The 26,304-nt window shown below is 57.9% G+C and overlaps 1 protein-coding gene across 1 annotated transcript; it reads left to right on the top strand.

Annotated features, from left to right (window-relative positions):
* Positions 1 to 541: 541 nt before the first annotated feature.
* TMEM255B (transmembrane protein 255B) lies at positions 542 to 25,689 on the top strand. Its single transcript, XM_070380858.1, has 10 exons — positions 542 to 675; positions 6,111 to 6,250; positions 9,224 to 9,286; positions 14,666 to 14,755; positions 15,130 to 15,210; positions 16,337 to 16,422; positions 16,842 to 17,001; positions 18,541 to 18,684; positions 21,355 to 22,265; positions 24,843 to 25,689. The coding sequence occupies exons 1-9, from the start codon at positions 621 to 623 to the stop codon at positions 21,499 to 21,501; spliced, it is 966 nt and encodes a 321-aa protein (XP_070236959.1). The 5' UTR covers positions 542 to 620; the 3' UTR covers positions 21,502 to 22,265; positions 24,843 to 25,689.
* The last annotated feature ends 615 nt before the right edge of the window (positions 25,690 to 26,304 follow it).

Below are 26,304 nucleotides of genomic sequence, written 5' to 3'. Positions count from 1 at the left end.
CCACAGGTCTTGGTCATGTCCATAAGCAGGAATTGCTGGCTTCTAAAGAATCTGCCTGCCCACGCAAGAAACTCAGGAAGGAGTCGCGGGTTCAATCCCGGGTCAGGAAGACCCCTGGAGGAGGAAATGGCAGCCCACTCCAGTTTTCTTGCCTGGAGACTCCCATGGACAGAGGAGCCTGGCGGGCTGCAGTCCATGGAGTCTCAGAAGGGTTGGGTGTGACTCAGCGACTGAGCGCAGCGCAGCAGAGAGGGACCCACCTTCCTTTCCAAACACCGGTGTCAATGTGGCCACACCAGGGGAGCTCCCTTCCCGCAGATTCTCAACATTACCTACCGTCCCACCTCTAAGGGTCTGCCCCTGACAAGGCCGGGGTTGAGGCGGGTGGGGTGGAGGCGGGGCGAGGGGCGGGGCGGGGGCGAGGGGCGGGGCGAAGGTGAGGGGCGGGGCGAGGGCAGGGGCAGAGGGAGGGGCGGGGCGAGGCGAGGGGCGGGGCGAGGCGGGGGCCGGGTGGGACGCTGCGGCCAGACGGAGCGCACCTAAGGGCCCGCGCTCGCGGCTGGTCCTCGCGGCCCCGCGCCCCACGGTCGCTGTCGCAGCAGCGGGAGAGCAGCCCTGGGATGCAGCCGCTCCCGCCGCCGGTGCCCGGGCCCCTGGCCCTGCTGGACACGACAGGTGAGCGCGCAGGTGAGCCGGGCTCCGTTTCTCTGGTGCCCGAGCTCCCACGGGCCCCCTCCCACCTCTCATCTGAGGGTCCCGACTGCGCGGGCCTCTGCCGCCTCTTCTCCACCGTCTTCTACTGCAGACAGTAAACCATGGCCCGCACAAGCCGGACTCTGTTTTCATCCTTCCACCCAACTTCAGTCTCCAAAATTTTCTAGGAAAAGGTCATTCCTGGGGCCAGGTAGCTTCTTTCTCCTTGGGCTTCCCTGGGCTGCTGGGCTCCCCGCGCCCTCCCCAGACGATTCCATAATTTCAAGGATTTCCCTCCCAGCCTGATGCAGCCAAGCCGGGGCTGGGACACAGGAGGCCAGCGCCTGTATTCTCTGCCGGAGGCCGCCAGGAGGGGGCTGTTTTCCTGACGGGGGAGGCGGGAAGACTTCCAAAGAGAAGAGGCTCTGGGATGGGTGCAGAGACGCCTGGGTCCTGAAGGGCTTCACAGACCATCCAGCAGGAAATGCGGGTTTTAACTCCCAGCCCTGCAAAGTCTTTTTAAAAACCAGATTAGTGATGTCACTTGATTTTTAAATGATAACCGAGGAATTAGGAGTTTTTCTAAAAGAAACAATTCTGTGACCAACACTCTCTAAAACCAAATGCAAACAGTTACTGATGCTAACAGATAGTTGTTATTATAGTTATTAAGTACTTGTGGTTATTTCCATTATTATATTAGAATGACTTGATTTAAAAATAACATTTTAGATTTTTCTTCTGAGGAGGAACTTTAAATTTAAAAGATGCTAAGAGTTGGTTTTTTACTTAAGAATACTAAACATTAGTGTGGCTGGGATGGGATTATGGGTGTTTTCTGCCTTACATTTCTGGGCTCACACCCTTGGGGTGTGTTCTGTGTAAAAGTGGAGTAAAAGGAAATTGCTGGCTGAGGGCGCGTCCCTGTGTCGTGGTCCATTTCCCTGCAACAGTTGCTTTGTCTCCACGGCCGCTGTTAAGAGTGGGTGATTAAACAAGCTCCTTCTTTCTGGGCGGCCTGGGCCCTGTCCGCTGGGAGTGGGTGGCTAGGTGACTGCCCCCACCCCCCAACACTTTGTGATGCTTCCAGCTCCACTCAGTGAAGAAGGTGCAGACGGTGGGACAGTGACTGGTTCTACTCTGTCCTTGGGAGGGGAGGCTGGGAGGGAGGGGAGGCTGGAAGGGGAGGCTGGAGGAGGCTGGGAGGGGAGAAACACTGGGCTGAGCCATCTTAATGTTAACACCAACCACGACCCTCTAGCTATCACATGCATCAAATCACGTCTAGAATCCTCATTTATGCTCTCTCACTGCACCCTATAGCAGTGAAACGGCAGGCGAGCAGGGAGTTGTCATTATCCCCACTTGCAGATCATTCATTCATTCAGCATGAAGCGATACAGGTGTGGGAACCCCATGTCAAGCAAGAACCCCATGGCCCCTGCTCTCAGGGTCTTGCTTCTGCAGGGTCAGAGGGGTGGGGGCACCTGCAATCACTCAGCGTGTCTGGCAGCCCCACCACAGTCGTGTAAATTGCCAGCACAGCTATAAGCCTAATGGTTGAGAACTTAGCTGACAGTCAGGGCACAGCCTTATGCTGCTTCAGTTGTAACGATGCGCATGTGAGACTCCTGCTGACGGGACAGGAAGGAACAAGTCAGGGAGTCTGGTTTTCCCTCCAGCACAGCCCCCACCTCCTCTCCAAAACCTGACCTAAAAGTGCACGTGTGTGATGGTCAGGAGCGGCCCACCGTCTTTTCTTGAGCTCGTTTCTTATTGTCTGATGTGTACGTGAAGTCCCAGGTTTAAACGCCGAGTGCAGGCTGGGGTCTGCCGTAGTGTCTCTCTTGTGCCTGGAGTCTGGATATTGCAGCCTGTGTCATTGAAACAAGGCCGCTCAGAACCATCCCTTTCCCGTCTGCTGTCTTCCCAGACCTCACGTTCCCTCAGAAGCTACCACACAATCCTGACAAAGAGCTGCTTGGGCCCTGTGCTGTTTATCATGTAGCAGTTTCACAGGGAAAGTCAGACTTGGGAAAATGCAGTGAAATGGTGCAGTTAGATTGAAGATGGTTCCAGGAAGCTTCACATGGTCCTGAAGGAGACGCCTTTGACGAAGCCTGTCAGGACGTCACTAACGGACTTGACGAGGCCCCAGAAAAACCATTCATCCGCTGGGTGCCCTTCTATACCCACTCATCATGCAGCTTCCTAAAGGGGCCGATCAAAGCGGAGCTGAGGAGCCTTCGGAACCAGAGTGTCGTCGCAGGGAGGCGAGGGGTCAGCCAGATGGGCTCACGGAGCTAAGAGATCAGGTCCAACAGTCGGATCGGTGGTGTGAAACAGGCACTGAGATGTCAGTTAATTATTTTGAGCATAACGAACCTATAATGCATTAAAATAGTAAAAATAGCAAAGCCCTCTGAGGAGGAGGGCATTTGATAATTTCGTCAAACACTTAGTCCCATAAAATTTTGTTTCCGGCATCTTCCTGCTCTTAAAATATGCTTTACAACCGAGATTGGTCTGGGCCCTCGGGAAGAGTGGTCGAGGGCGAGCACTGCCCAGGACACAGCACGGCTGTGGGCTCCCCTATGGGGCTCGGGGCTGGGCAGGGTGGCCAGCACGTAGGAGAGGTGAGCCCCGGGCCAGGTGGGCAGGGCGGAGGCTAGAGGGCCCCTCTGGCTGCTGGAGAGCCCTGTGTCACTGGTGTGGTTGTCACGTCAGTGTCCAAGGTAACAGCGTCGTTAATTTTCCAAACCGTAGAAGATGTGTTTTTAACTTTTGCGTCCTTTATTTCAATGTACCTGCCATGCTAAAGTTAATCACCCAGGACAGGGTGTCGCCCGTGGGGAGGGAACTTTCTTTCTCTCACTCACCCATTGTCAAAGTGGCTTTGCCTTCCCATGATCTCTTCCCCCTACAAGACACCCCAGATCAGTCATAACCGCTGACCTTTCAGTCTCCGGGGGAAACCAGCTTCTACTTGAATCCTTGGTTTCAGGCTTTAAATATGCCAGGAAAAATAAGTGATTGCTTCTGCATGCTTGTGACTGTGCCAGGACGATGCAGCGAACAGCAGTGAATGAGGGGAAGCCCTCCGCGGGGACCCCGGGCCCGCTGGGCCCAAAGGTGGGCCTCGTCCGCTCACACCTGGGCTGTGCGTGCTGTGGACACTCCTCTCAATGGTTCACCCTAACAGGCCTTATATATTTGTAATAAGAATTATCGGAAAATAGCAGTGAAAGGGCAGGTGAAGGGTGGAGGGCCTCCGGAACGGAGTGACCTTCTGGAGAGCTTCGCCCAGCCAGGCCGGTGGGTGGAGCAGTGTTCCCAGGCTGACCAAGCGATTCTGAGTCAGCACGTTGACTCAGGGTTTTGGGTAATTTATTTCTGAGTATGTGACAATCTGGTTTTGGGTGGCATGGCCTTGGCCTGCCGTTCAGCTTTGCTGATTGGACTCCAGACAGCGTGTAAATCTTCAGATGCACAGTCCAGAGCAGCGGAGGCGGGTGAGTGCTGCTGGCGGGGACTGCGGTCATCTGAGATGGTATACATGTATGTCACTCATGTCCACCTCTGTGTGACCCCGTGGACTGTAGCCCACTAGGCCCCTCTGTCCGTGGGATGGTCCAGATCTAAGATGGTGGTTGTGGTCAAATGCACAGCTGCTTCCCCAGCGAACACCCATACAAACCCATCGATTTTGAAAACTTTGGTGTGGGAAGAAGCACCACGCTTTTCTTTCATCCCATTTTGTTCTGGAGTCACAGGCATCAAGACAGGTAACTCTGCAACAAGCAGAACATGCCAGCCTGGCTGGGCTCCGTGCGGGTCTCTCACCGGCCCTCTGCCTGGCTGTCTTTGGCTCTGTTGTGTGGTTGTTGATGACCACGTAGGGATGGGAGTAACTGAGATTTGATTACGGTAATAATTATTAGTATTACAATTATGGTTATTGTAAACAAGACTTCTTGCCTTCCCTGAGACACGTGTGGGGAAGGTAGTTCCACACGAAACCCAGAAGTCAAGGCTTGGGGGAGGGAGGTGCCAGTGATGGAAGGGTTCCTTTCTTGCTTTCTTGAGTTCTGTGACTACAGATACCAGGGCATCCACAGTCGTGCCTTGCAGTCTGGAGATGTGATTCTGTTACCTAAGCAGAGTTTGGAGGTGGGTGAGCCAGGGCTGTCTTTCTGCTCTGCCTCTCTCTGGGTGCGACTTCCCTTGTTGAGGTTTCCTCGCAGAGCAAAATGGCTGCAGGGGCTCGGTCTCTGTGCTCACACTCCATGCTGTGGGAAGGATGAAGGGGAGAAAGGCGGAGGCAATGGTTCCTTTAAGAGATTTCCAGGAGGTTCCAGCTGACACCCTTGTTGAGATGGAGACTATTTGCTGAGGATGTAATTACCCAGCAGAAGAGGCTGGGAAGTGCCACCTCTCAGCTGGCCCATTTCCACATCCAATAATGGGCCCCGCTGACAGAGGGAGAGGGAGGCAGATGTGCAGGTGGGTGGTGGTGAGCTCTGCACACTTTTATACTTTTTGCGCCTCCCATTCGATGTCTTGTGAGTTTGGTGCTAAGTCGAGACCTAGAGGTGGGCCAGCGAGTGGGATTGGCTTGGGGTGGAGCCTGGGACAAGGGCGAGCTCAGAGCAGCGTGGACTCATGGGTGGCCGGGAGGGGGCAGGCGCCCTTGCTGTGCCTAGCCTGCATGGCCTGGTCCAGGCAGGGTGCAGAGGTCCTCCGACCAGCCTTGGAGCTGGGGTGGGGTCCAGGCCTGGGGAGCACCAGGCCCCTGCTTGAGTGGCTGCCTGGCTGTTGCCGTGGGCTGGGGCCGGGGTGGAGGGCTGGGGGACTTGGGACCTGGGGAGGGCTTGGCCAGCCCAGTGTTTACTGAGAACCCGCCATGTGCAAGCGCCGTCCTAGGCAAGACGGGGTGTCGGGGAACGAGGCAGAGCACCGCCCACCCCCCATAGGGCCCATTGTCTGGGAGGCAGCGTTAGGGAAGTGGACACAGAACGCGTGCATGGTGACCGTGGCTTAAGACACTCTGGGTGCAGCGGGGGCCTCGGGGGAGGGTGGCCAGGCTCCTGTTCTCACTGTAGGCGGTCTGACGGAGGCCCGGGTGAGGGCGGCCGTGCAGGAGGACCAGTGGGGTCTGTGTGGTTCACCAGGTGACAGCGAGGCAGCGGGCGAGACCTCAGGCTGGGCATGGGAGGGGGCGGCGAGCGGTCCCTGCTCTCAGGACTGGGGCGGGGAGGATGGAGGCAGACACTCGCGGTCCCTGGGGAGTGCGTCCCAGGCCCTGCCCGTGAGCAGAGGGCTGCTGGCAAGAGCTGCTGGGATGCTTGCGAGGTACCGGGACCCTCCCCGAGCCCAGCACCTTACCCACCGGCTCCTCCTGTGTCCTCCCCCGGCAGAGTTTGTGAGAAGAAAGAAGACGGCCCTGTGGTTTGTGGGGGCTCTGCTGGCAGTGTCTGCCTCCATCCTGACCGTCGGCCTGGCCGCAACCACCAGGACTGAGAATGTGACCGTGGGCGGCTACTACCCCGGCATCATTGTGAGTGTCGGGTCCCTGGGGGCGGGTCTGGGGGCCCAGGATCTACGGTTCCGTGTGGTGCTGACACACACCACCCCAGCCCCGCAGAGGTGGGAGTTTAGGTGGTTGACTGCATCGTGGTGTGCAGGGTCCTGAGCAGTGGGGAGGGAAAGGAATCGGAGCCAAGGAGTGTGATAGGCCCTCCCCAGGGTCCCCAGAGGGAGCCAACCCTCTCAGAAATTGGACTTGGACTTTAAAAGAGGCCACGAGGCCTGGATGGAGGTACGCTGATACGGCCGCACGGGATTAGCAGAGAAATGAGCTGATGCGGTCCACATCTCTGCCTCTGGGTAGTGACCCCCTGCGGTAAAGTCACGGCCTGGCCAGACCTGGCAACAGCAGCCCCCAAATCCGGGGTCATCAAGGCTCTGAACTATGAGGTCGTGTGCACTGTTGGCAGTAACGTTTGCTCCCGGCGCTGGCGTTGCACTCGGGGAGCGCCGTGACATTGCCCTTTATCAGACGCGATGCCCGGGGCGGAGTCTCACACAGAGATGAACAGACCTTAAAGATGAAGCTTGTTTAATTTCTCACTAAGAGTCCAGAGGAGTAATGATCCTGGTGCCATTTTAGCAAGGATGAAGGTGTTTTACAAACACCCTCGTTCCGTCTTTGTGTTGTTCTTTATTTCTGTACTTTCTGCTGCATGAATCTACTCTACCTCCCTGTCTACCTTTGTGAGTAAACCCCCACGAGCAGTGTTGTGCGGATGGTGTTCTCAGTGAAATCTCTCGAGAATCTGGCTTCCTGGCCTGTGTCCTGGACGGCGGCGGGAGCTGGGGCTGGCGGCTGAGAGGACGTGTCCTCCAGGTGACCGCAGAGCGTCAGGATCAGCCGCGAGGAGGTCTTCCGTGTTCTCCAAGCTTCGGTGGCTCAGGAGCTCACCTTGAGTTCACCTTCAGAACGCCCCGGGTGTGTTCAGAGCCTCGCTCTGCAGAGAACCTGCCTCCTGGGCATCAACCAGGGCAGAATTGGCTTCAGCAGGATGGTTTTGAAGGCAAACGGTGGACACGACAGATGAGCTTTGTTCAAGGCAAATGAGGATGAAAATCACTTCTGGGGACATGCAGCTCCAACCCTGTGGCGAAGGGTGTGTCTCAAGCAGAAATTGGGCGAGAGGGTGCAAACACCTCAACATTTTGGAAAGATAATTTTTTTCAAATCTGAAAACATGGAACTTAAGGCAACAATAGACGTACTTTAATTTATTTATATTGGAGGGGATTTTGCTCTCTTGGATGGTGGAGCAGGACTGCAATATTTGGAAGAAAATGCTCGTCTTTCTGTACTGCTTGAGAATTTTTAAATTACTGATGAAAACTGCATCTGTGTGTTCATGTCTGTCTCATGGATGTCCTCACAGAGAAGACATTCATGGACACAGGTAGGTCTGACGTTTATGCATTAAGTTTGGTGCCATGGCCTTAGAGATGCCCCAGCCCTGCTGGCCGCCCCCGCCTGCTCCTCATGGTCACTCGGAAGCCAGCAGGCAGGCAGAGCTGCGGGCAGCGTCCGGTGGGCTCCAGAGCCGGGTCTCAGGCCGCTCTGTGTGTCCCCAAGGGGCTTGTCTCCCACTGCTCTGAGCAGCAGCCCCGGCGTCGCTGGAACTCCACTCTTCAGAAACTGAGACGTTCTCCCCGGGGTGGGCACGGTGGGGTGAGGCTGCCTACACCCCTGGGCGCTGAGACGTGCACAGCCCGGGGGTTTCCCCCCTGCACCCACGTCACCCGCCCCCCGGGCGAAGAGCCAAGGCCGGGGGGCGAGCGGATGGTCCCGGGAGTTACCGCCTGCTCAGCTGAGTGACGGGTGTCAGCCTGTCTGTCTGGAACAGCCCTTCCGGCTTCCTGATCCTCCCCAACAGGTCAGCCGTCCTCCTCCAATGGTCCAGGAGAAACCCTGGGACGGGCCTCTCTCTGGCCCCTGACACAGAGGACGGGTCCCCGTGAAGATGTTCTCCGTGTTGGGGTGGGGGCCTGTGATGCTCTTTTCCCAGAATCGGTTCAATGATGTGTTGTTCACATTACTCAGTGTTCAGCTCAGTGATATGTTCAACTCAGTAATGTCCGACTCTTTACGACCCCATGGACTGCAGCACGCCAGGCTTCCCTGTCTTTCACTATCTCTCACAGTTTGCTCAAACTGATGTCCACTGAGTCAGTGATGCCATCCAACCATCTCTTCTTCTGTCATCCCTTTCTCCTCCTGCCTTTAATCTTTCCCAGCATCAGGGTCTTTTCAAATGAGTCAGCTCTTCGTATCAGGTGGCCAAAGTATTGGAGCTTCAGCTTCAGCATCAGTCCCTTCCAATGAATATTCAGGACTGATCTCCTTTAGGATGGACTGGTTGGATCTCCTTGCAGTCCAAGGGACTCTCAAGAGTCTTCTCCAACACCACAGTTCAAAAGCATCGATTCTTCAGCACTCAGCTTTCTTTATGGTCCAACTCTCACATCCATACACGACCACTGGAAAAACCACAGCCTTGACTAGACGGACCTTTGTCAGCAAAGTGATGTCTGTGCTTTTTAATTCGCTGTCTAGGTTGCTGATAGCTTTTCTTCCAAGGAGGAAGTGTGTTTTAATTTCATGCCTGCTGTCACTGTCTGCAGTGATTTTGGAGCCCAAGAAAAAAGTTTGTCACTGTAGGAGTTCAGGTATTTGAACACAAGATGAGAACATGGTTGGGAACACGGTTGGGAACACGGCAGCTTCACTGTTACGCCGGCTTTGATGGCTCTGGAGAGGCCCACCCGTCGGGCGTGAGCCACCACCCACCCCATCCCCACCACTCGTGCTTCCAGCCCTGGCGGTGGGGGTGGCCAGCCGTGCTCTCTGATGGGATGTCCTGAGGTGGGTGGTCACTGCTCCGTGTCCGCTTTAGGCTGTCAGGCCTGTAACCTGAGCGCTCTCTCCCTTGTTTTCCTTTGGCGTCAGCTGGGCTTTGGATCTTTCTTAGGAATTATCGGCATCAACCTGATGGAGAACAGGAAACAAATGGTGAGAATGTGTGTTGTTTCAAATATGGGCAGTGGGGCGTGTGGGGGGAGTATAGAGGAGGTGTGGGGGTGGGGCGTGTGGGGATGGGGAGTGTTGGGGGGAGTGTGGGGGCTGGGGGGGTGGGATGTGGGCAGGGCACGTCCCCCTCACAGCTCTAGCTGTAGGTGTTCCTAGGAAAGCCCTGCCCCAACCCAGCACCCCAGAATCAGCCCCTAGCTTTGCACTGTAAGTCCAGACTCGGGCCTGAGTGGCTGCCGTTCACATCCTCGTCTAAGTGAGCCCCACCCCTGGGACTGTGGGTTATGTCCCACAGCTTCATGTGGTGTCTTAGCAGCTAAGGTTGGGGCACAGGAAGAAAAAGTGTAGGGCTGGTCACTAGTTTAAGTCACTGTGGATAAACTTCAGGCAAAACCACGCACGTGTGAGCATTTGTGCTTGAGTCAGGAGCCCTCGCATATTCTCCTGCCTCTGGTGTATGATAGCGCGTAGCCTCTCCCAGACTGGGGAGAGAGGATCAGCACAGAGCCAGGAGGACTGTGGTTCACAGGGCTTTGCAGAGGACACGTCCACAGCTGTCTGTCTGTGGGCTATGCATGCCAGCCTTGATCGGTGCTACAAACCTGATTTTTATTGAGTGTTTCCATTTGGAATCTGTGTTGCTGATGTACCCCTTTGGGAAATAGAGCTATAAGAATGCTAGTTAATTTTGCTGGTTCAGTGTGGCAGGCCTCTGTGAGGTTCAGAAGGGATGTGCGGTTTCTGCCTCGTCTCACATCAGATGGTGCTGGTGTTTCCGCCTCTACACGTGCTTCCGTCTTCCTGCGGCGTCATCAGTGCCGCAGTGGCTGCACTGGGCACCCATGGTGTGTGAGGATGTGGGGAAGGTGGCGCCTCTCTGGAAAACAGCCTGGCAGCTCCTCAGAGGGTTCCAGCCAGAGCTCCCGCAGAGTAGGGCGAGTGCTGTCTGTCTCACGCCGGCCACTCTGGTGGGTGTGACGGGGCTTGTCGTGGATTTGTCTTTCCTTGATGAGTGACACTGAGCTGCTTTCATGTTCTGGTTGGTTTTTGTACATCATTTTTTGGGAAATGTTTATTCAGGTCCTTTGGCCATTTTTAAATTCGGTCACGTCTTGTCAGTTCTGTGTACTCCAGACATAAGTCCCTTATCTGACAGAGGACCTTCAGGGGCTCCAGCCATCCTTGGGGTGTCTTCTCACCTTCTTGATGGTGTCCTTTGAGGCATAAAAGTTTTCAGTATTCCAGTTCCAGTTCAGTCTCTCAGTCGTGTCCGACTCTTTGCAACCGCATGAATTGCAGCATGCCAGGCCTCCCTGTCCATCACCATCTCCCGGAGTTTACTCAAACTCATGTCCATTGAGTCGGTGATGCCATCAAGCCATCTCATACTCTGTCGTCCCCTTCTCCTCCTGCCCCCAATCCCTCCCAGCATCAGGGTCTTTTCCAATGAGTCAACTCTTCGCATCAGGTGGCCAAAGTATTGGAGTTTCAACTTCAGCATCAGTCCTTCCAATGAACACCCAGGACTGATCTCCTTTAGGACGGACTGGCTGGATCTCCTTGCAGTCCAAGGGACTCTCAAGAGTCTTCTCCAACACCACAGTTCAAAAGCATCAATTCTTCAGTGCTCAGCTTTCTTCACAATCCAACTCTCACATCCATACATGACCACAGAAAAAGCCATAGCCTTGACTAGACGGACTTTTGTTGGCAAAGTAATGTCTCTGCTTTTTAATATGCTATCTAGGTTGGTCATAACTTTCCTTCCAGGGAGTAAGTGTCTTTTAATTTCATGGCTGCAGTCACCATCTGCAGTAATTTCGGAGCCCAGAAAAATAAAGTCAGCCACTGTTTCCGCTGTTTCCCCATCTATATCCCATGAAGTAATGGGATCAGATGCCATGATCTTCGTTTTCTGAATGTTGAGCTTTAAGCCAACTTTTTCACTCTCCTCTTTCACTTGCATCAAGAGGCTCTTTAGTTCCTCTTCACTTTCTGCCATAAGGGTGGTGTCATCTGCATATCTGAGGTTATTGATATTTCTCCCGGCAGTCTTGATTCCAGCTTGTGCTTCATCCAGCCCAGCGTTTCTCATGGTGTACTCTGCATATAAGTTAAATAAGCAGGGTGGAAATATACAGCCTTGACATACTCCTTTTCCTATTTGGAACCAGTCTGTTGTTCCATGTCCAGTTCTAACTGTTGCTTCCATATAGGTTTCTCAAGAGGCAGGTCAGGTGGTCTGGTATTCCCATATCTTTCAGAATTTTCCACGGTTTATTGTGATCCACACAGTCAAAGGCTTTGGCATAGTCAATAAAGCAGAAATAGATGTTTTTCTGGAACTCTCTTGCTTTTTCCATGATCCAGCGGATGTTGGTAATTTGATCTCTGGTTCCTCTGCCTTTTCTAAAACCACCTTGAACACCTGGAAGTTCACGGTTCACATATTGCTGAAGCCTGTCTTGGAGAATTTTGAGCATTACTTTACTAGTGTGTGAGATGAGTACAATTGTGCGGTAGTTTGAGCATTCTTTGGCATTGCCTTTCTTTGGGATTGGAATGAAAACTGACCTTTTCCAGTCCTGTCTCAGTATTAATGAAGCCCATTTTGCTCACTTTTTCTTTTGTTGCTTATGTTTTGGTGTCATTTCTAAGAATCTCATGCCAGTTCCAAGGTCATGAAGATTACCCAAGGTCTAGAAGTTTTATCACTTACGTTTAAGTCTGGTCTGAGCATGTCTGCATAGTCGCTTCAGGCGTGTCTGACTCTATGTGACCCCATGGACTGTAGCCCACGAGGCTCCTCTGTCTATGGCATTCTCCAGATAAGAATACTGGAGTGGGTTGCTATGCCCTCCTCCAGGAGATCTTCCCCATCCAGGGATCAAACCTGCCTCACTTATATCTCCTGCATTGCAGAGAGATTCTTTACCACTGAGAGTTGATTTTGTATATAGCATGAGACGGGTCCACATTCCAGCTTTTGCCTGAGGCCTGTGGTCGTTCTCCTTTTCAGTGTGTGGATTCACAGTGCTCGCTTTCCTGGGTCCTGGCTGGGCTGTGTCCTCTCTGGACCCTGTTGTTGGGGCGAAGCACCCCATCTCCACCCAGCTCTGGGCAGCCCTCTTCATATCACAACCTTATCTGCTTGGTATTTGCATTTTAAAATCACCTGCCCTTGTTGGAATGTAGACGGTGGGCCCAGCAGAGATTCGAAGATGACCTTCTAGCTACTGAGTAACAGCTGTCCCTCTCCTCGGAGAAGAGACCCCGACTGGACAGGGAGGTGCATTCACAACATAACCCAGAGCTTCCTATGGTTGCCAGGGCAACAGACACATCCTCTCTGCAACATCTGCGGGGTCTGGCCACCCTCACACAGGAGAGGCACCTTCTGAGGGGTGAGTGGTCCTTCTGCTAATGTTAAACCACTAGCAGCTGGAGGGGGCCACAAGGCCTGGGAAGGATGAGGAGCTGTGACGGAGCCCAGGACACGCAGGTCTTGGCTAAGAGGACGCTCTCCTAACGCTTGTCCTGACAGGTTTCCTATTTCTAGCCTAGGGCTTGAAGGAGAGGACTTCCAATGTCTTTCCCAGCACCATTGCCTGGACCCTGGGTTCTCGGGCAATTCCACACGTGCGGTTGTCCCTGAGCCGGGTTTATCACACTTGTGATCATGCTAGCACTGGCTTCTAACGTTTCCTGAAGGTTGATGAGGACGTTCAGGTCGTGGGGACCTGTGCAAACTGAGTCAGACCATGTTTACACATCTGCAGCAGGCAGCCCTGCGTGGCAGGGTACTTTGGAACTTGTGTGCTTTCTGTGAAGCCTGGAGGCAGTTGGGTGGAGGTGTGGTGTGAAGGTCTTTTGGCGGAGACTGCAGTTCAGAGCTAGCTATCAGCCAGGACGAGGAGCGCGGGTCTGTGAGGTTGTCAGGTGGTGCCCGAAGGCCTCACCAGGGCAGCGGGCCTGATGACAGCTCTGCTCACACACCCATTTGTGATGAGACTGGCAGGGTCCTCAGCCCGGGGCCAGCACTCAGCTTAGGCACATGGGCTGGGCAGACACCCACTCCCCAGACGGTCCAGTGATGGCTGCACGCAGACCTGCCGGCCCAGCAGAGCCATCTCTAGGGACAGCTCTGCTGCTCGGGGACGCTGCAGGGCCTTGGGGGGAGGCGGCGGGGGTGCAGCGCCCTCCAGGAGGCTGTGTGCCTGTCCACTGGAGCAGGCTTTCCGGCCAGGTGTTGGGCAGACCCAGTACCTGCACAGTGAGGAGGGGCCATGAGGAAGGCGCCCGGCCACCTGCCCCTTGGGACAGCCCCGTGGCTGAGCGGGCCGCCTCTGGCCACGTTCTGGAAGCTGAAGATGAGCTGCCATGTGCATGAGTGTCGTACTCTACTTGGCAGCTTGTTTTACAGAAGTTTGGGTGAAAGTTCCGGTCACTTTACACACTTCCCAGGACGGAGAACACGCCCTCACGTTGTGGATTGCGTGGCTCTTGGAGGGGTCCTGGTGCAGGACTGACACCAGCGACTCTAACAGGAGGGCACGTGGGAAATTTCCACTTTTGCTCTTTGTTTTCATAAACCTGAAATCGTTTCACAAGAAATATAAAAAAAAGTGTTAAAGAGATGGCCGATCTGAGACAAGAGGACAGGTTCTTAGCCTCATGAATAATAGAAACGCGGGGAGTGAGAGTGAGGCTTGTGTGCTGTCAGATCGGAGGAGGCACATGGTGGAAGCGGGCAGCGTCCTTGGGGTCATCAGGGGCGCGCATCAGGCTGTGGGGGAGGGCCCACTCGTCCCCTGGGTCCTGGCATGCGGAGGTGCCCACTGTATGCCTTGGCACCTGTGGCCCCTGGGTCCCCAGAGCCCGTCCTGCAGAAACGCTTGTGTCTGAGCCCAGGCTTTTCTGTGGAATGCAGTCAGGGTCTTGGTAGCAGAGTTTGATACAGCAAGGAACTGCCAGGCTCTGGGAGGCCCTGGCTTGTCCACGAGGCTGTGTGGTGGGATGACAGCTCCCTGTGTACCTGCACCCCCCGTACCCCATGAAACAAGCAAGTGACCGGGTAGGCCTTGCTTGGAGGGGGCATCCGGGCCAGGGTGGTGGGTCACCAGCAGCAATGGTGGGAGGTGAGGACCCCACGGAGCTGCCGCAGGGTTCCAGGAGAGAACCCTGCGCAAGGATCCTATAGAGTTGCTGTGGGGTTCCGGGTGAGGACCCTGCAGAGCTGCTGCGGGGTTCCAGGCGAGGACCCCGGGGAGGTGCTGCGGGGCTCCGCGGGGACTTGGGACCTGAGCAGGGGGGCGTTGGAAGGTTCCGCCGCGCCCGAGCCGCTCCTGTCTCTGCTTCCAGCTGGTGGCGGCCATCGTGTTCGTCAGCTTTGGCGTGGTGGCGGCCTTCTGCTGCGCCGTTGTGGATGGCGTGTTCGCCGCTCGGCACATTGTGAGTCCTCCCCCGGGTTGTCCTGGTTCAGGTCTCAGGTGCTGTGTGCGTTTAAGAGATTGTTGAAAGTTCAGTTTCCTCTTGCGGAACCCAGCTCGGTGACCCTCACTGTCTTCGTGCCCTTGTGTTGTCCGGTCGCTGGGCTGTCCTCCCCCCTTTCCCCTTGCCCCCACCGTGGCCAGTCGCCATTAGACCCGAATTCCCCACCTTCTCCGTGGCTCTGGGGTGAGCCGTGGTGCTCCTGCCGCATCCCCCGGGGGCTCTCACTGGCCATGGCCTCGCCCCTTCGGGCTTGGAGCCTGCGGTGACAGGTCTGAACTCACTGCGGGTAGCTGCCGATCTGTGCTGAGGCTGCCCTTTCCACTTCCCTCCAGGAGCCCAGGCCCCTCATGGCGGGCAGGTGCCAGTTCCACTCCAGCGGAGCTGGCTACCTACATGACGTCCACCAGACGGAGGTAAGGGCCAGAGCTCGTCCTCTCTCTGACCCGCAGCCTGTGTTCCGGGGACATGGCCCTGTCCCCGTTGGACTGTCCTGGCCCCAGCGTGTCTGTGACCTGTCTTACCACGTGTCTGGTGAGGAGCGGGGCATCTGCCGTCACCTTCACCCTGGACTCACAGTAGCCCCGCATCCACTTGTCCAGTCTGTGTGGCTTTTGAGATGAGCTTTTTATTGACTAATTAGTGCTTACGTGGGCCCCAGCTTGCTGGCCGTCCCGGGCTGAGGACACAGCGTGCTTTCACATCTGTTCTGGGAGCGACGGGGTGTGGTGGCTGTGTGGCCCCCTCTGTCCTGCCATCTCTTATCTCACTGTCTTGTCTGTGAAGATTGGTCAGTTTGGTTAAACACAGCCTCTGACGCTGTGTGCAGAGGTCAGGCAGGAGGGGTGTGGGGCGGGTGGTGGGGAGAAGGTGGGAGCAGGCGCGTGGTTGAGGCCTCGTGGCTTCTGGGGACGCCGCCTGCTGCTGCCTGCCCATGTGGGACACCCCTTCTCTGAGGGCCTGGCCCGCACTCCTGGAGGGAGCTCTGGGGCCTTGTCCTGGTCAGTGGGGGCCATTGCCCGAGTCCCGGTCCTCACTCATGCTCGTTCTTCCCCACAAGTCCTCCCTAGGGTCCCCAGCCTCCCTCTGCAGCTGGGTGGTCTCTGCTCCACTTACCGCCCACATGGGGGTGCTTGGCTCGTGACACTGGTCACAAATCGCTGAGGAAGGAGGGGAGGCCTCTATGGTGTGGGGACTGGCTTGGTCAGATGGAGCTGCTGGGAGGTCTGGAAGGGTCTCCCACCTGGAGAGGTCCCTCCCTGGAGGGTCTCCCACCTGGAGAGGTCCCTCCCTGGAGGCACGGAGCCTAGGCCCTCTCCCCCACCTCGTCCAGCAGCAGGCGCTGGTCACCTGGTCCCCTACCTCCCCCAGCAGGGAGGCTGTGTCGCCTACCAGCCTCTGCACCTGAGCGGGTAGAAGACCAGGCGGGTCAGGAAGCATGCACTCGGGAGGGGCGGCTGCCCGGCTTGGGGGCAGAGAGCTGGGTGAGGGTGAGGGCAGGGCAGGGCAGGTGTGGGCGCCTGGCTGCCTCTCTGCTTGCAGGTCACCTGTCACTCCCCGAACGGTGGGTGTCCGCTGAAGGTGAAGAGCAACACTTGCTACTGCTGTGACCTCTACGACTGCCAGGGGTGAGAGGCCGCAGGGCAGGGCAGGGGGCGCGGGCCTGGGGCCTGGGCAGGCGTGTCAGTGCGGTTCCCTGGGAAGTGGCTGGACGCAGGAGCGGAGCCCTGGGGTGTTTCAGAGCCTCATGCCCTGCCCCCCACCCGAGGCTGGAGGGATTGTTCCAGGGTTTGGTCCAGTTCCTGGAGGTAAATCTCCACTCTGTGGGGACTGCCCCCCGAAGCCTAGGACCCCTGGAGTTTTGGGCCCATGTGGGGCCAGCGGGGCAGTGTGTCCTGCTCTGCTCAGAGGCCTGGGGCATTCCCGGGTGAAAACGGCCTCGGGGCCCGCTGCCTGCTGCGTCTCCCTGCCGAGGGCCCTGGGCCCCCCCTGCCCACCCAGGCAGCGCCTCCACGGCTGCAGGTGACGCGTGCCCCTTGCCATGCAGCACCCGGAGCCCCCCTGTTTATCACGAGTTTGTGGGCGTCGGCGCCTGCCGGGACGCGCTCCAGCTCTACTGGCTGCTCTGGGCCTCGGCCGTGCTCAACGTCCTGGGGCTGCTGCTGGGGGTCATCACTGCTGCCGTCCTGGGGGCCTTCAAGGACGCGGTGAGTACTCTCGCCCCTGCCAGGCTAACCGCAGCCTCGGCCCTTCAGCCCATCCTCCCTGAGGTGTGAGTGTCCTCCCTGAGGTGTGAGCGGCCTGAGCCCACTCAGGGACAGAGCAGGACGTGGAGCCTGATCCCCAAAGGCCTTGCCACACCTCCCTGGCCCGAGGCCTGCGGAATTCCAGCGCCTCCTCCCTGTGGGTCCGGGGCTCGGGCCTACACTTCCCCAGGCACAGGTGACTCCGTGTGCATTCCCGAGAGCCTGCCTGAGTGTCTGGGTGGCTCTCCCCACGGCTGGCATCCTCCCCAGGGGACTGGCTTCTCCAGGCTGTGTTCTCAAGTGGATCCTGTGGGGCACCTCCCACAACTGCCCCCATCCCCGGAGGTGCCGCACGTGAGGCCCCCGACACCTGGGCGTGCCCACAACCGCCCGCACCAGCAGCCATGCTCCCGTCACCCAGCTTTAGAGAAAAGGCAGTGTGAATGCACCTCCAAATGGCCCCCCGCGGCCCAGACCCCAGCGCCTCCCCCGCTCAAACAGCCGACGGGGGGCTTGTTACCGCTGCCCCGGAGACTGGCTATCGCCCGCATCTCTCAGCTTAGCCTGGAGCCTCTCAAGAGCTGTGATGTGTTTCTGGAAGGTTTCCTGACCCCAGATGAGTCCTGGGAGACCACGAGAGTCCCCGGTGCCCCCGTAACCACCCTTCTCCCTGGCTCCCACTTTGCCCTGCAGACCCCAGGCCCGCTTTCTGCTTGGTCACAAACCTCGGCAACCAGCTGGTCCTCTTGCCCCTGGGACGGCCAGGGTCTGTGGGGCCTTCTTGGGGGCTTCTCCTGCAGGTCAGAGTGTTCCCCTGGCAAATCTCCGGGGGGCTTCTCCTGCAGGTCAGAGTGTTCCCCTGGCAAGTCTCCGGGGGGCTTCTCCTGCAGGTCAGAGTGTTCCCCTGGCAAGTCTCCGAGGACAGGGAGGTTAGACTCCATAGGCGCACAGTGTCTGCTTCCGGGCCCTGCGAGCCTGGCGGAGGTGGCTGGTCCGTCCCCAGGGATGGTGGTCAGCCCAATGGGCTTCCCAGAATGGGTCCTGTGCTCACTGAGTTTGTGATAGAACCGCTGAAGCTTCTCTGGGGAATGTGGCAACCTCCCAGAAAGGCCACTCATTACACAGGACGCAGCTGTGTGTAAGCTATGTGCTGGATAGCTTCCTCTCGCAAACCCAGAGCTCTGGGTGTTAGGAGAAGCAAGCAAAGTGACTTTTTAGAATTTACACCTATGAGTAGATGCTCTTGTAAGTGTAGTGCGTCTTATAATTGAAGAATTATCTTAAACGGAGACACTTAACTCGCCACCCGAAGGTCTCTGCTGTCAGGGCTCTGGAGGCAGGTCCCAGGTGAGCTTTACTTCTGGTCAGAGGGAGACCCGCGGGAGAACGTGGACGCTGTCACCTGGGGACTCTACAGGATGACGGCTGTCTCCTGTATGACCGCCGGACGGAGCTCTCCAGAGCCAGGCTCGGCTGATGCATCTCCATCCTCTGTGGCAGGTCCCGCTGGCCCAGCTGGCCTACGGCCCGTCCATGGCACCTCGGGTCCTCTACGACCCCGCCCAGCAGATCCTGGCCTGCTCGGGCTTTCGCCCCAGGCCCCCAGCCATCCCGACCTGCTCATCCTACCCGCTGCCCCTCCAGGTAGGCCGAGTGCCCTGGCCGGGGCGGGGCTCACGTCACAGGCAGCCCTCACCCGGGACGTGCTGCCCAGGTGGGACCCGGGGGCCGGGGGCTTGGGCTGAAGGAGTGTGGGGTCTGTGGCTCCCCCTCCTGACTAGGTGGGGGCGGTGAAGCTGGCGTGGACCAGCAAGGGGCGGGATGACACGGAGGGCGTTCCGAGGCCCCTCTCAGGACGTTCGACGGCCCCAGGGGTGCGTTTTGGGTGTCCTCTGCTCCTTGTGGCCCTGGAGACCCAGCCAGCTGACCCTGCGGGGCCTCAGCTTTCCTAACCCCGATCCGGGTCCCCCGGAAGTTGGCTGCAGTTTCCTGGCCAGAGCGACTGGGCGGGCCAGCTGCCTGGCCCCCAGGACGTGCCAGAGTCCCCGAGTGGTGCCTGCGGGTTTCCAACCTCCAGCCATTCCCCACCTCGACAGCGGCTACCATGCAGGCTTCACTCTCACACAGCTCTGGAGGCCTCGGGGTGCTGTGGGAGGAGGCGTGTGGGGCGAAGCCTTGTTCATAGAGCAGCATCACTGGGCCTGCCACCAGCCACCGGTGCAGCCCCAGCGTGATGGCCAGAGTGCCCTCGACTGTTGTCCTGTGGCCTCGGGGGCAGAGGGCCTCTGTTTTGGGGGGTGGTCTTGGCACATCCTCTGGTCTGTATCGATGACAACGAGGGCCTGATCAGCTTTTACCAGCAGCACGTGTAGGAGCACAATTCCACGCACAGCAGCAATCAGACTCCAAGGAGATGCCGTGTGTGTCTCGTCAGGAGGAAAAGGACAGATGGCTCCCAGCGGAGGAGGAAAGGGACTCTCCAAGTGTTCTGTTCAGTCACTGGCAGTGGAAAACACTCCTACACGACAGGGGGAGTGAGCTGCTGTCGGGGGCTGTTTTGAGCAGTTAGTCAAAAGAGAAATCACGGAAGGGAACTCACCTTCCTTACTCCCTGGGCTGCCTGGTCAGGAAATGCAGGAATAAGGACCCACCGATAATCAACTCACATCCTGTAACGAAGGCCCTTGTACACTGTCACTAAGGGCCTCGCATCTGGTAAATAAGGGCCTCGCCCCCTTTACTAAGGACTTTTGTCTGCCCTCCTGATGGTATCACCTGTGTGAGCAGAGCCTGGTTTAACTCTGCTCTGTGGTGGCTTCCTCCCTGGTTCCTGGCGGTTTGTTCCTTGTTTCCTAGTGGTTTTGTCTGTGGTTCCTGGTGGTTTTGTCTGTGGTTCCTGGTGGTTTTCTCTGTGGTCCATGGTGATCTGTTCGGTTCATGGTTCCTGGTCATTTGCTCTGTGATCCTTATTGATTTATCATTGGTTCCTGCCAGCTCCTCTGTGGTTCCCACTGGTTGATTCTGTGGTTGGTGTGGTTTACTCCCTGGTTCTCTCAGCGGCTCATTTCCAATGAAGAACAGAGCACGCACGTGCACAGTGGGAGCTGCGGTCCCCACTGACCTGAGAGGATGTTCTCTAGAGACTTCCTCTGTCATCTGAGGTCAGAAAGAAGTGTGAATTTGAGAGAAAGCAACAGAGGTGGGCAGGGGCCCAGGGCCCTTGGATCCCAGAGCCCCCTTAGAGGGTCTCCAGGAGGAGGGGCAGGCAGGCAGGTGCCCCCTGGCCCTGGGCTCCTGATGGGTGGAGTTCAAGGACCCACTCGGCCCCACTGCAGACCAGAGCCTGCATGCACTCACCTTGTCCCATTGCAGAAGGGGTTGCTTGCTTTACTTACTTAATGTTGGTTTTAAGCAGGCATTTCTAACCCTTAGAAGTTAAGAACAAAAGAGAAATTTAAGAGGTTTGTTGGCTGGTGGAAAAAAACTGGGAGTTTTGTTTGTTTAAAAGCTGTGCCAGGCCCCAGCGTTTGCTTTGCAGGATCACTTGCCTCTAGGTGTGTTAGTGCGGGTTCTCCTGAGATACAGAGCTAGTAGCGTGTCTGCACAGAGTAGACACACAGAAAGATGTATTTATAGATGGAGGTGGTACGTGTATAGACTTACAGGTAGAGAAATGGAGAGCTAGAGGAAGAGAGTCCAAAATCTGTAGGGCAGGCCACAGGCTGGAGGCCCCGGGAAGAATGGGTTTTGCAGTTTGCATCTGAAGGTATCTGGAGGTGGAATTCCCTCTGCTCGGGCACCTCAGGCATTCCTCTTCAACTGATCGGATGAGGCCCAGCTGTAACAGATAGTGTGAGCTGCTGGTTTACATGCTCATCACAGCTACAGAACACCCTCAAGATGACATCGAGACGGCAGTCTGGCACCTGGGCACTGACCGTAGTCTAGCCAAGTTGATGCATAAAATTAACCATCACGCACTATGGAAAACATTGATGTTGGTTTTCCCCTTAAAATATGAAGCATTGAGTAAGCCCAAGGCCCCACACGAGCTGGGCAGCCTTTTCCTGGGACAGGGTTCACGTGTCCATGTGTCCAGTGTCAGGTGGTCGACGGCCACCCTCTGAGTGTCGAGACCAGTGTCCCGCAGGCGAGGTGGGGGCCCCGTGGGGCTGAATCAGGGCCTCCTGTGGCCCCTGGGAACTCAGCCTCATCAGGAGCAGTCACCGCCTGCGGGCCTGGGCCTGGGGGCTGAGCCCAAGTGGGCTCTGAGGGGCTCCCATGGGCTGAGGAGGCTTTTCTGTTTGATTGCAGCTGCCCGGTGGCTTCGCGGCCTCACGTGGCTCCGACCTCCCTCTGCCCGAGGACTCACAGCCTCAGCCGAGCTCCAGCTGCCGGCACCCCCTCAGCGCCCCCACCCACCTCCTCCCCGGGGAGAAGCCCCCTCCCTACACACCGTGATGCAGAGGGTGGAGATGGAAAGCAGTAGTTTGGTCTGTTCAAAGCAGCCCCCTCCCCACTGTGGCTGCCTCCTGGAGACCCTCCTGCAGACCCCCTCTACAGACCCTCCTGCAGATCCTCCTTGGCTCATCAGTGCAGGAGAGGCCAGGATCATGCGGGGGACCCCAGTGGTGAGGCCGCTCCGCCCCTTCCCGCCGCCCCCCGCCCCGTGAGACCACACCCCCAGCTGAGCTATAATTCCCGCTGAAGCGGCCGGGCTCTGGCCTCACGGCTTACAGAGCAGTTTCGTTTCTCTTCTGTCCTCCTCATCTGTCATCATGCACGTTACTGAAGGAAGTGTGGCTGTGCGCGGTGAGGGCCGCTTCCCAGGAGACGTGCTGTTCACGTGTGTGCGTTCCCGGGAGGGCAGGGTGGCCACCCTCAGCGCGGCCCTCCTGGTGCGCGTCTGCCCAAGGGAAGTCCTCCCGGCTCGAGTACAAGCTCTGCGTCCACGGCCTGTGCAGGCCGGGGGTCCGCGTGGGCTCTGCTCCAGTGGTGTCCGGGGGTTGGGGGGCGGCGAGCTCCTGGGGCTGCGTCTGTCCGACTGTCAGCCCCCGGGGTGTCCAGCAGAGCCGGGTCTGGTCCTTAGCGGGGGTACCCCACATGGGCCCCCAGCCTGCAGAGCAGGCACCCCTAAGATGCCGGCTCTCTGCTGAGAAACCCCTGCAGGGGCCACCTGGGAGCAGCTGTGCCCAGTAAAGACCCAGACACGCCTGAGGAAGCAGGTGAGCGCAGGCCTGGAGCTGCTCATAGACCTGAGTCCCCACTTACAGCCCGAGGGAAGTGGGCGGGGAGGAGCGGTGTGGGGGGGAGGGGAGGAGCAGTGGGGGAGGGGAGGGGAGCGGGGGAAGAGGGGAGAGGCGGCCGAGTCTCAACAAGACGCGGTCTCCGGCGCCCCCTGCCGGCCGGGACGCAATTCCGTCCAACTGACCCGTTCCAGCCCCCACGTTCAGGACGGTCCTTAGGTTCATACGCGTCTCCCTCTTCGAGTGGATGCGTCTCCACAGCAGGGAGGGATCTGTGCAGTGTCTGGCCCCGGGGTGAGCAAGCAGGGCGGGTGGGCACGGACTCCCTGGCCCCAGCAGCGGCAGGTGGTGTCGGCCCGTCCCCCCACCCCCGCCCCCGCCTGCCTTCAGCAGTGTTGTGTCTGCCGGAAGGAGGTACATGGCTTCATTGAAAACATTTTCTTGCTAAAAAATAACTAAACAACCACAATAGTAACATCAAAGCCCACTGATCAGGAGTCACTATACAACTATGATAATAAAGAGTTTGAGGTATCACAGGACACATGCTGAGCTCCGGGACAAGAGGCCACAGACACAGGAGATATCACAGGAATTACTGAAATGGGACACACAGACACGAAGTGAGCAAACGCTGCTGGAAAAATGTGCCAGCAGGCTCACTCCGCTCAGGGTGGCGCAAACCTTCAGTCTGTAACAACAACAAAAAGGGCAGTGTGTGCAAAGTGCGGTAAAGCGAACACGCCTGTGTTTTGTCAGATGTGGGCTCACGAGCCCCGTGTTGCGGGTGGGCCCAGCCCGGCACTGGCCTTGCGGCCTCTGTGGGCAGGACACGGCCCCACCCCCTGCTGTCCTGGAATCTTAGCTCCAAAGGTTACAAACCCAGCAAGGCCACTCCTCATCAATTTGGAATTTTAGGTCAGTCATCGTGACCAATCCTGCTGAATTCTTTGATTCGCTTTGGGCATATTGTTAAAAACAAACCCAGCAAAATTTAGGCGGAGTAATTCCATCGGCTGAGAGGGACCCTGTGGCCACTGAGAAACAGTGTGGAGGCTTTGAAACGTCCTTCACTTGGCTGGCTGGCTGGCTGAGGACTTAGCCTCTCTGCAAAGCTCTCCCTTCTGGGGGCGTCACGTCACGATGGCAGGTGTTTGGGGCCTGGAGAGGCTGAGTGTGCGCCCCAAGCCCCAGGGCGGGTGCCCCTGTGCAGGGAAGGAAGGGGGCGTCCGGACCGCAGCTGGGGACGAACTGCTGTCCTCTCCCTAATGTGAGCCGTCCTCATCACAAAGGCAAGGAGGCAAACTCCTGACTTTGCAAAAGTTACACATACAAATTTAGAGGCTTTTCATAAAGAGTTTCATAGTCACTGAGACATTTCTTTATGTTGAGGAGTATGTCAGGGTGTTGGTCACAAGTCAGGAGCCATCGAGTGACCCCAGCAGGCTGAGGACCAGGGCCCAGCTCCTCCCTCCCCACTGCAGGCACGCCTGGCTTCCCGCCATTAGGGGAAGTGGCCAGGAGCCCCCTCCCCAGCCCCGTCACACGTGTCTGCTCACTTTGCTTCATATCAGGTGAGGTCCTGTCATCCCTCCTTCCCTTCGTGGCGTCTGTTTGCAGATGCACAGTCTGTCCCCGCTTCCCGGGGACACCTGGTGGACCTTGCAGGCACTTAGGGCTCTGCGTGTGTGGCACCCAGTGGCCTGCTCAGGGTCGGGGCGTGCCCATCCAGTTGCCCTCCCCGATCGCCGCCCTGAACGCATCAAAGGACACAAACCACACCTCACAGTCCTGGGTGGACAAGCGCTCCTTGGAGCCAGAGAGACTGTGTCTGTCTGGGTCGGGTGGGCTGCAGGAGGAGTCCTTCCTGTCCAGGGGATCCTTAATTTCACCTACTCAGTGTTTTGGGTTCAAAGTACAGAAACACGTGATGTTTAAACGCCTTCAACTGTGTTGCTTGAAAGTGAATTCTGGGCACAGGGCTGTGGGTCAGCATGAGGGCTTCCTGCTCTGCCTACAGCCCATCCTGGGCTCCATGCTGTGGTGTGAACACACCTTCACGTGTCCACTGTCGTCACTCCTGGAAGTGTCGGTCAAGGCGGGGATACTGCCTGATCCCAGGACCCTCTGTGGCCCCGAGGCTAGAGCCTCTGGGGGGAGGGCCTGGCTTCCCTGGTGCCCTGGTGTTGGCGCCAGCTCAGCTGCTGCCCTGTGGGGCGCTGGCATCCTGCCCTTTGGGAGCATCTGACCTGGTGCCCACCCTGCCAGGCAAGAGCAGGAGAGGAGAGGAGAGGAGACAGGACATCGGGGCCGAGCCCCAGAGCTGCTCTCGTTGGGGGTCGGCTCAGCGTTTCCAGAGGGCGGGGCACCACACCTGAGCAGAAACTCCGTGTCCACAGGCTGGGTGGTGCTTGAGACCAGGAAGGAGTTCTCTTTCCTCTCCTTTGGTGCCCTGTCCCGCCCCCTCAGTTTCTGCACTCGGATATGAGCCCCGAGCCGGGGGCATCCTGGAGCCAGAAATCCCACGACTGACTCCCAAGCCTCTGGCTTCCTCAGCAGGTAACGGCAGAGCTCAGCGTGGGCCTCCGCTGGGGTCTGACCAGGGCTCACCCCTCGCGCTGCCTGAGGTCAGGATGTCCACCGGCCCCGCTGACCCATCCGGGGTCCCATAGCAAGTGCCTCACCCGCCCAGAGTTTAAGAAGCGAAGTTCAGCGCAGCCGGGGTCTGTGGTCTGCGATGTCAATCCACTCAGTGGTTCCCGGACCCAACGTGACTGGACGGGGAGGACCTTGGTCCGGGGCTGCAGGGAGCGAAGATGCAGCCCCTGGAGCAAACGGCAGAGCAGTTGTAGACCTGCAGCAAACCTGCGCCCCAGAACGTGGGCTGACCTGTGACCCTGGACACGACCGCCGGTGGGCTCAGCGGGCTCAGCGTTTCCCCGGACTGTCCACACCTGCGTCTCCCGCCCGTGCTGTCTCCCCGCCAGGTATTTCCATCTCGCCTGGAGCTGATAAAAAGTATTAAACTCCAAAGCCAGCAGTTTTGCTCTGGCCACAAAAATGTCTCTATCCCTCAGCCCAGCCATAAAGAATGTGAACGATTCAGCCCCAGCCTGCTGGTGGCTCAGGCCCTCTCCCCGGCCCCCGGGACTCCCTCCCCCGCACATTCTGTGTGCCCCCTCCTGCCCTCCAGGCTCTGGGGCAGCTCCCCTGCCTGGCACACAGCACCTGCCCCGGCCTGGCCTCAGCATGCTCCAGGCACCCTTCCCAGGGACCATCTCTGCCAAGGCCTCCCCAGCCCAGAAGGCTCTCCCTGGGCCTGATGCCCATGCGGTGTAACTGCTGTGCCTCCAGGCACCACCACGAGGTGGGGCCCGGTGGGGCCCACCTCCTCCCCAGCCCAGAAGGCTCTCCCTGGGCCTGATGCCCACGCGGTGTAACTGCTGTGCCTCCAGGCACCACCACGGTGGGGGTCCCGGTGGGACCCACCTCCTCCCCAGCCCAGAAGGCTCTCCCTGGGCCTGATGCCCGTGTGGTGTAACTGCTGTGCCTCCAGGCACCACCACGGGGTGGGTCCCGGTGGAGCCCACCTCTGCTGAGTGACCTGCCTCATCCTTGGTCACAGACGAGGAGGCGGGCTGGAGGCTGGGGCGTGGGATGGCCAGGGAGGCTGTTGATGGGAACAGGGTTCCCTGCTGCCATGATGGAATGTTCTAGAACTGGACACAAGTGCTGGGTGCACAGCCTTGTGAAGGTGCTAAAACCTGCTGAGTTGCACACTGTTGGAGAGTGACCATTCTGGTGTGTGAGCTGGATCACAGAGGACACGCTCTTTGAGCATGGCCAGGGGACCGTGCGTGCTCAGTTAGCAAGGCACCCATTATCAGCAGCATTGGGAGCCTGCAGTCACCAGCACCCCCAGGCCTGCCCTCCTGTTCTGACAGTCCTTCGCCCCCTCTGGGCGTGGGGAGAGCACACTGAGCTGTTGGGAGCAGGCATGCCCTCCCGGTGCCCCGAG

The sequence above is a fragment of the Bos mutus genome, chromosome 12 (assembly GCF_027580195.1).
Source record: "Bos mutus isolate GX-2022 chromosome 12, NWIPB_WYAK_1.1, whole genome shotgun sequence".
NCBI lineage: Eukaryota > Metazoa > Chordata > Mammalia > Artiodactyla > Bovidae > Bos > Bos mutus.
Note: the sequence above shows the minus strand (reverse complement) of the source record. Positions and strands in the feature narration are given on the sequence as shown.

Bases quoted from the DNA above. Each gene is read 5' to 3' on its own strand.
- TMEM255B (XM_070380858.1), top strand. From the start codon at position 621: ATGCAGCCGCTCCCGCCGCCGGTGCCCGGGCCCCTGGCCCTGCTGGAC. The intron at 676-6,110 runs GTGAGCGCGCAG...CTCCCCCGGCAG, and splicing joins GGCCCTGCTGGACACGACAG to AGTTTGTGAGAAGAAAGAAG. The intron at 6,251-9,223 runs GTGAGTGTCGGG...CTTTGGCGTCAG, and splicing joins GCTACTACCCCGGCATCATT to CTGGGCTTTGGATCTTTCTT.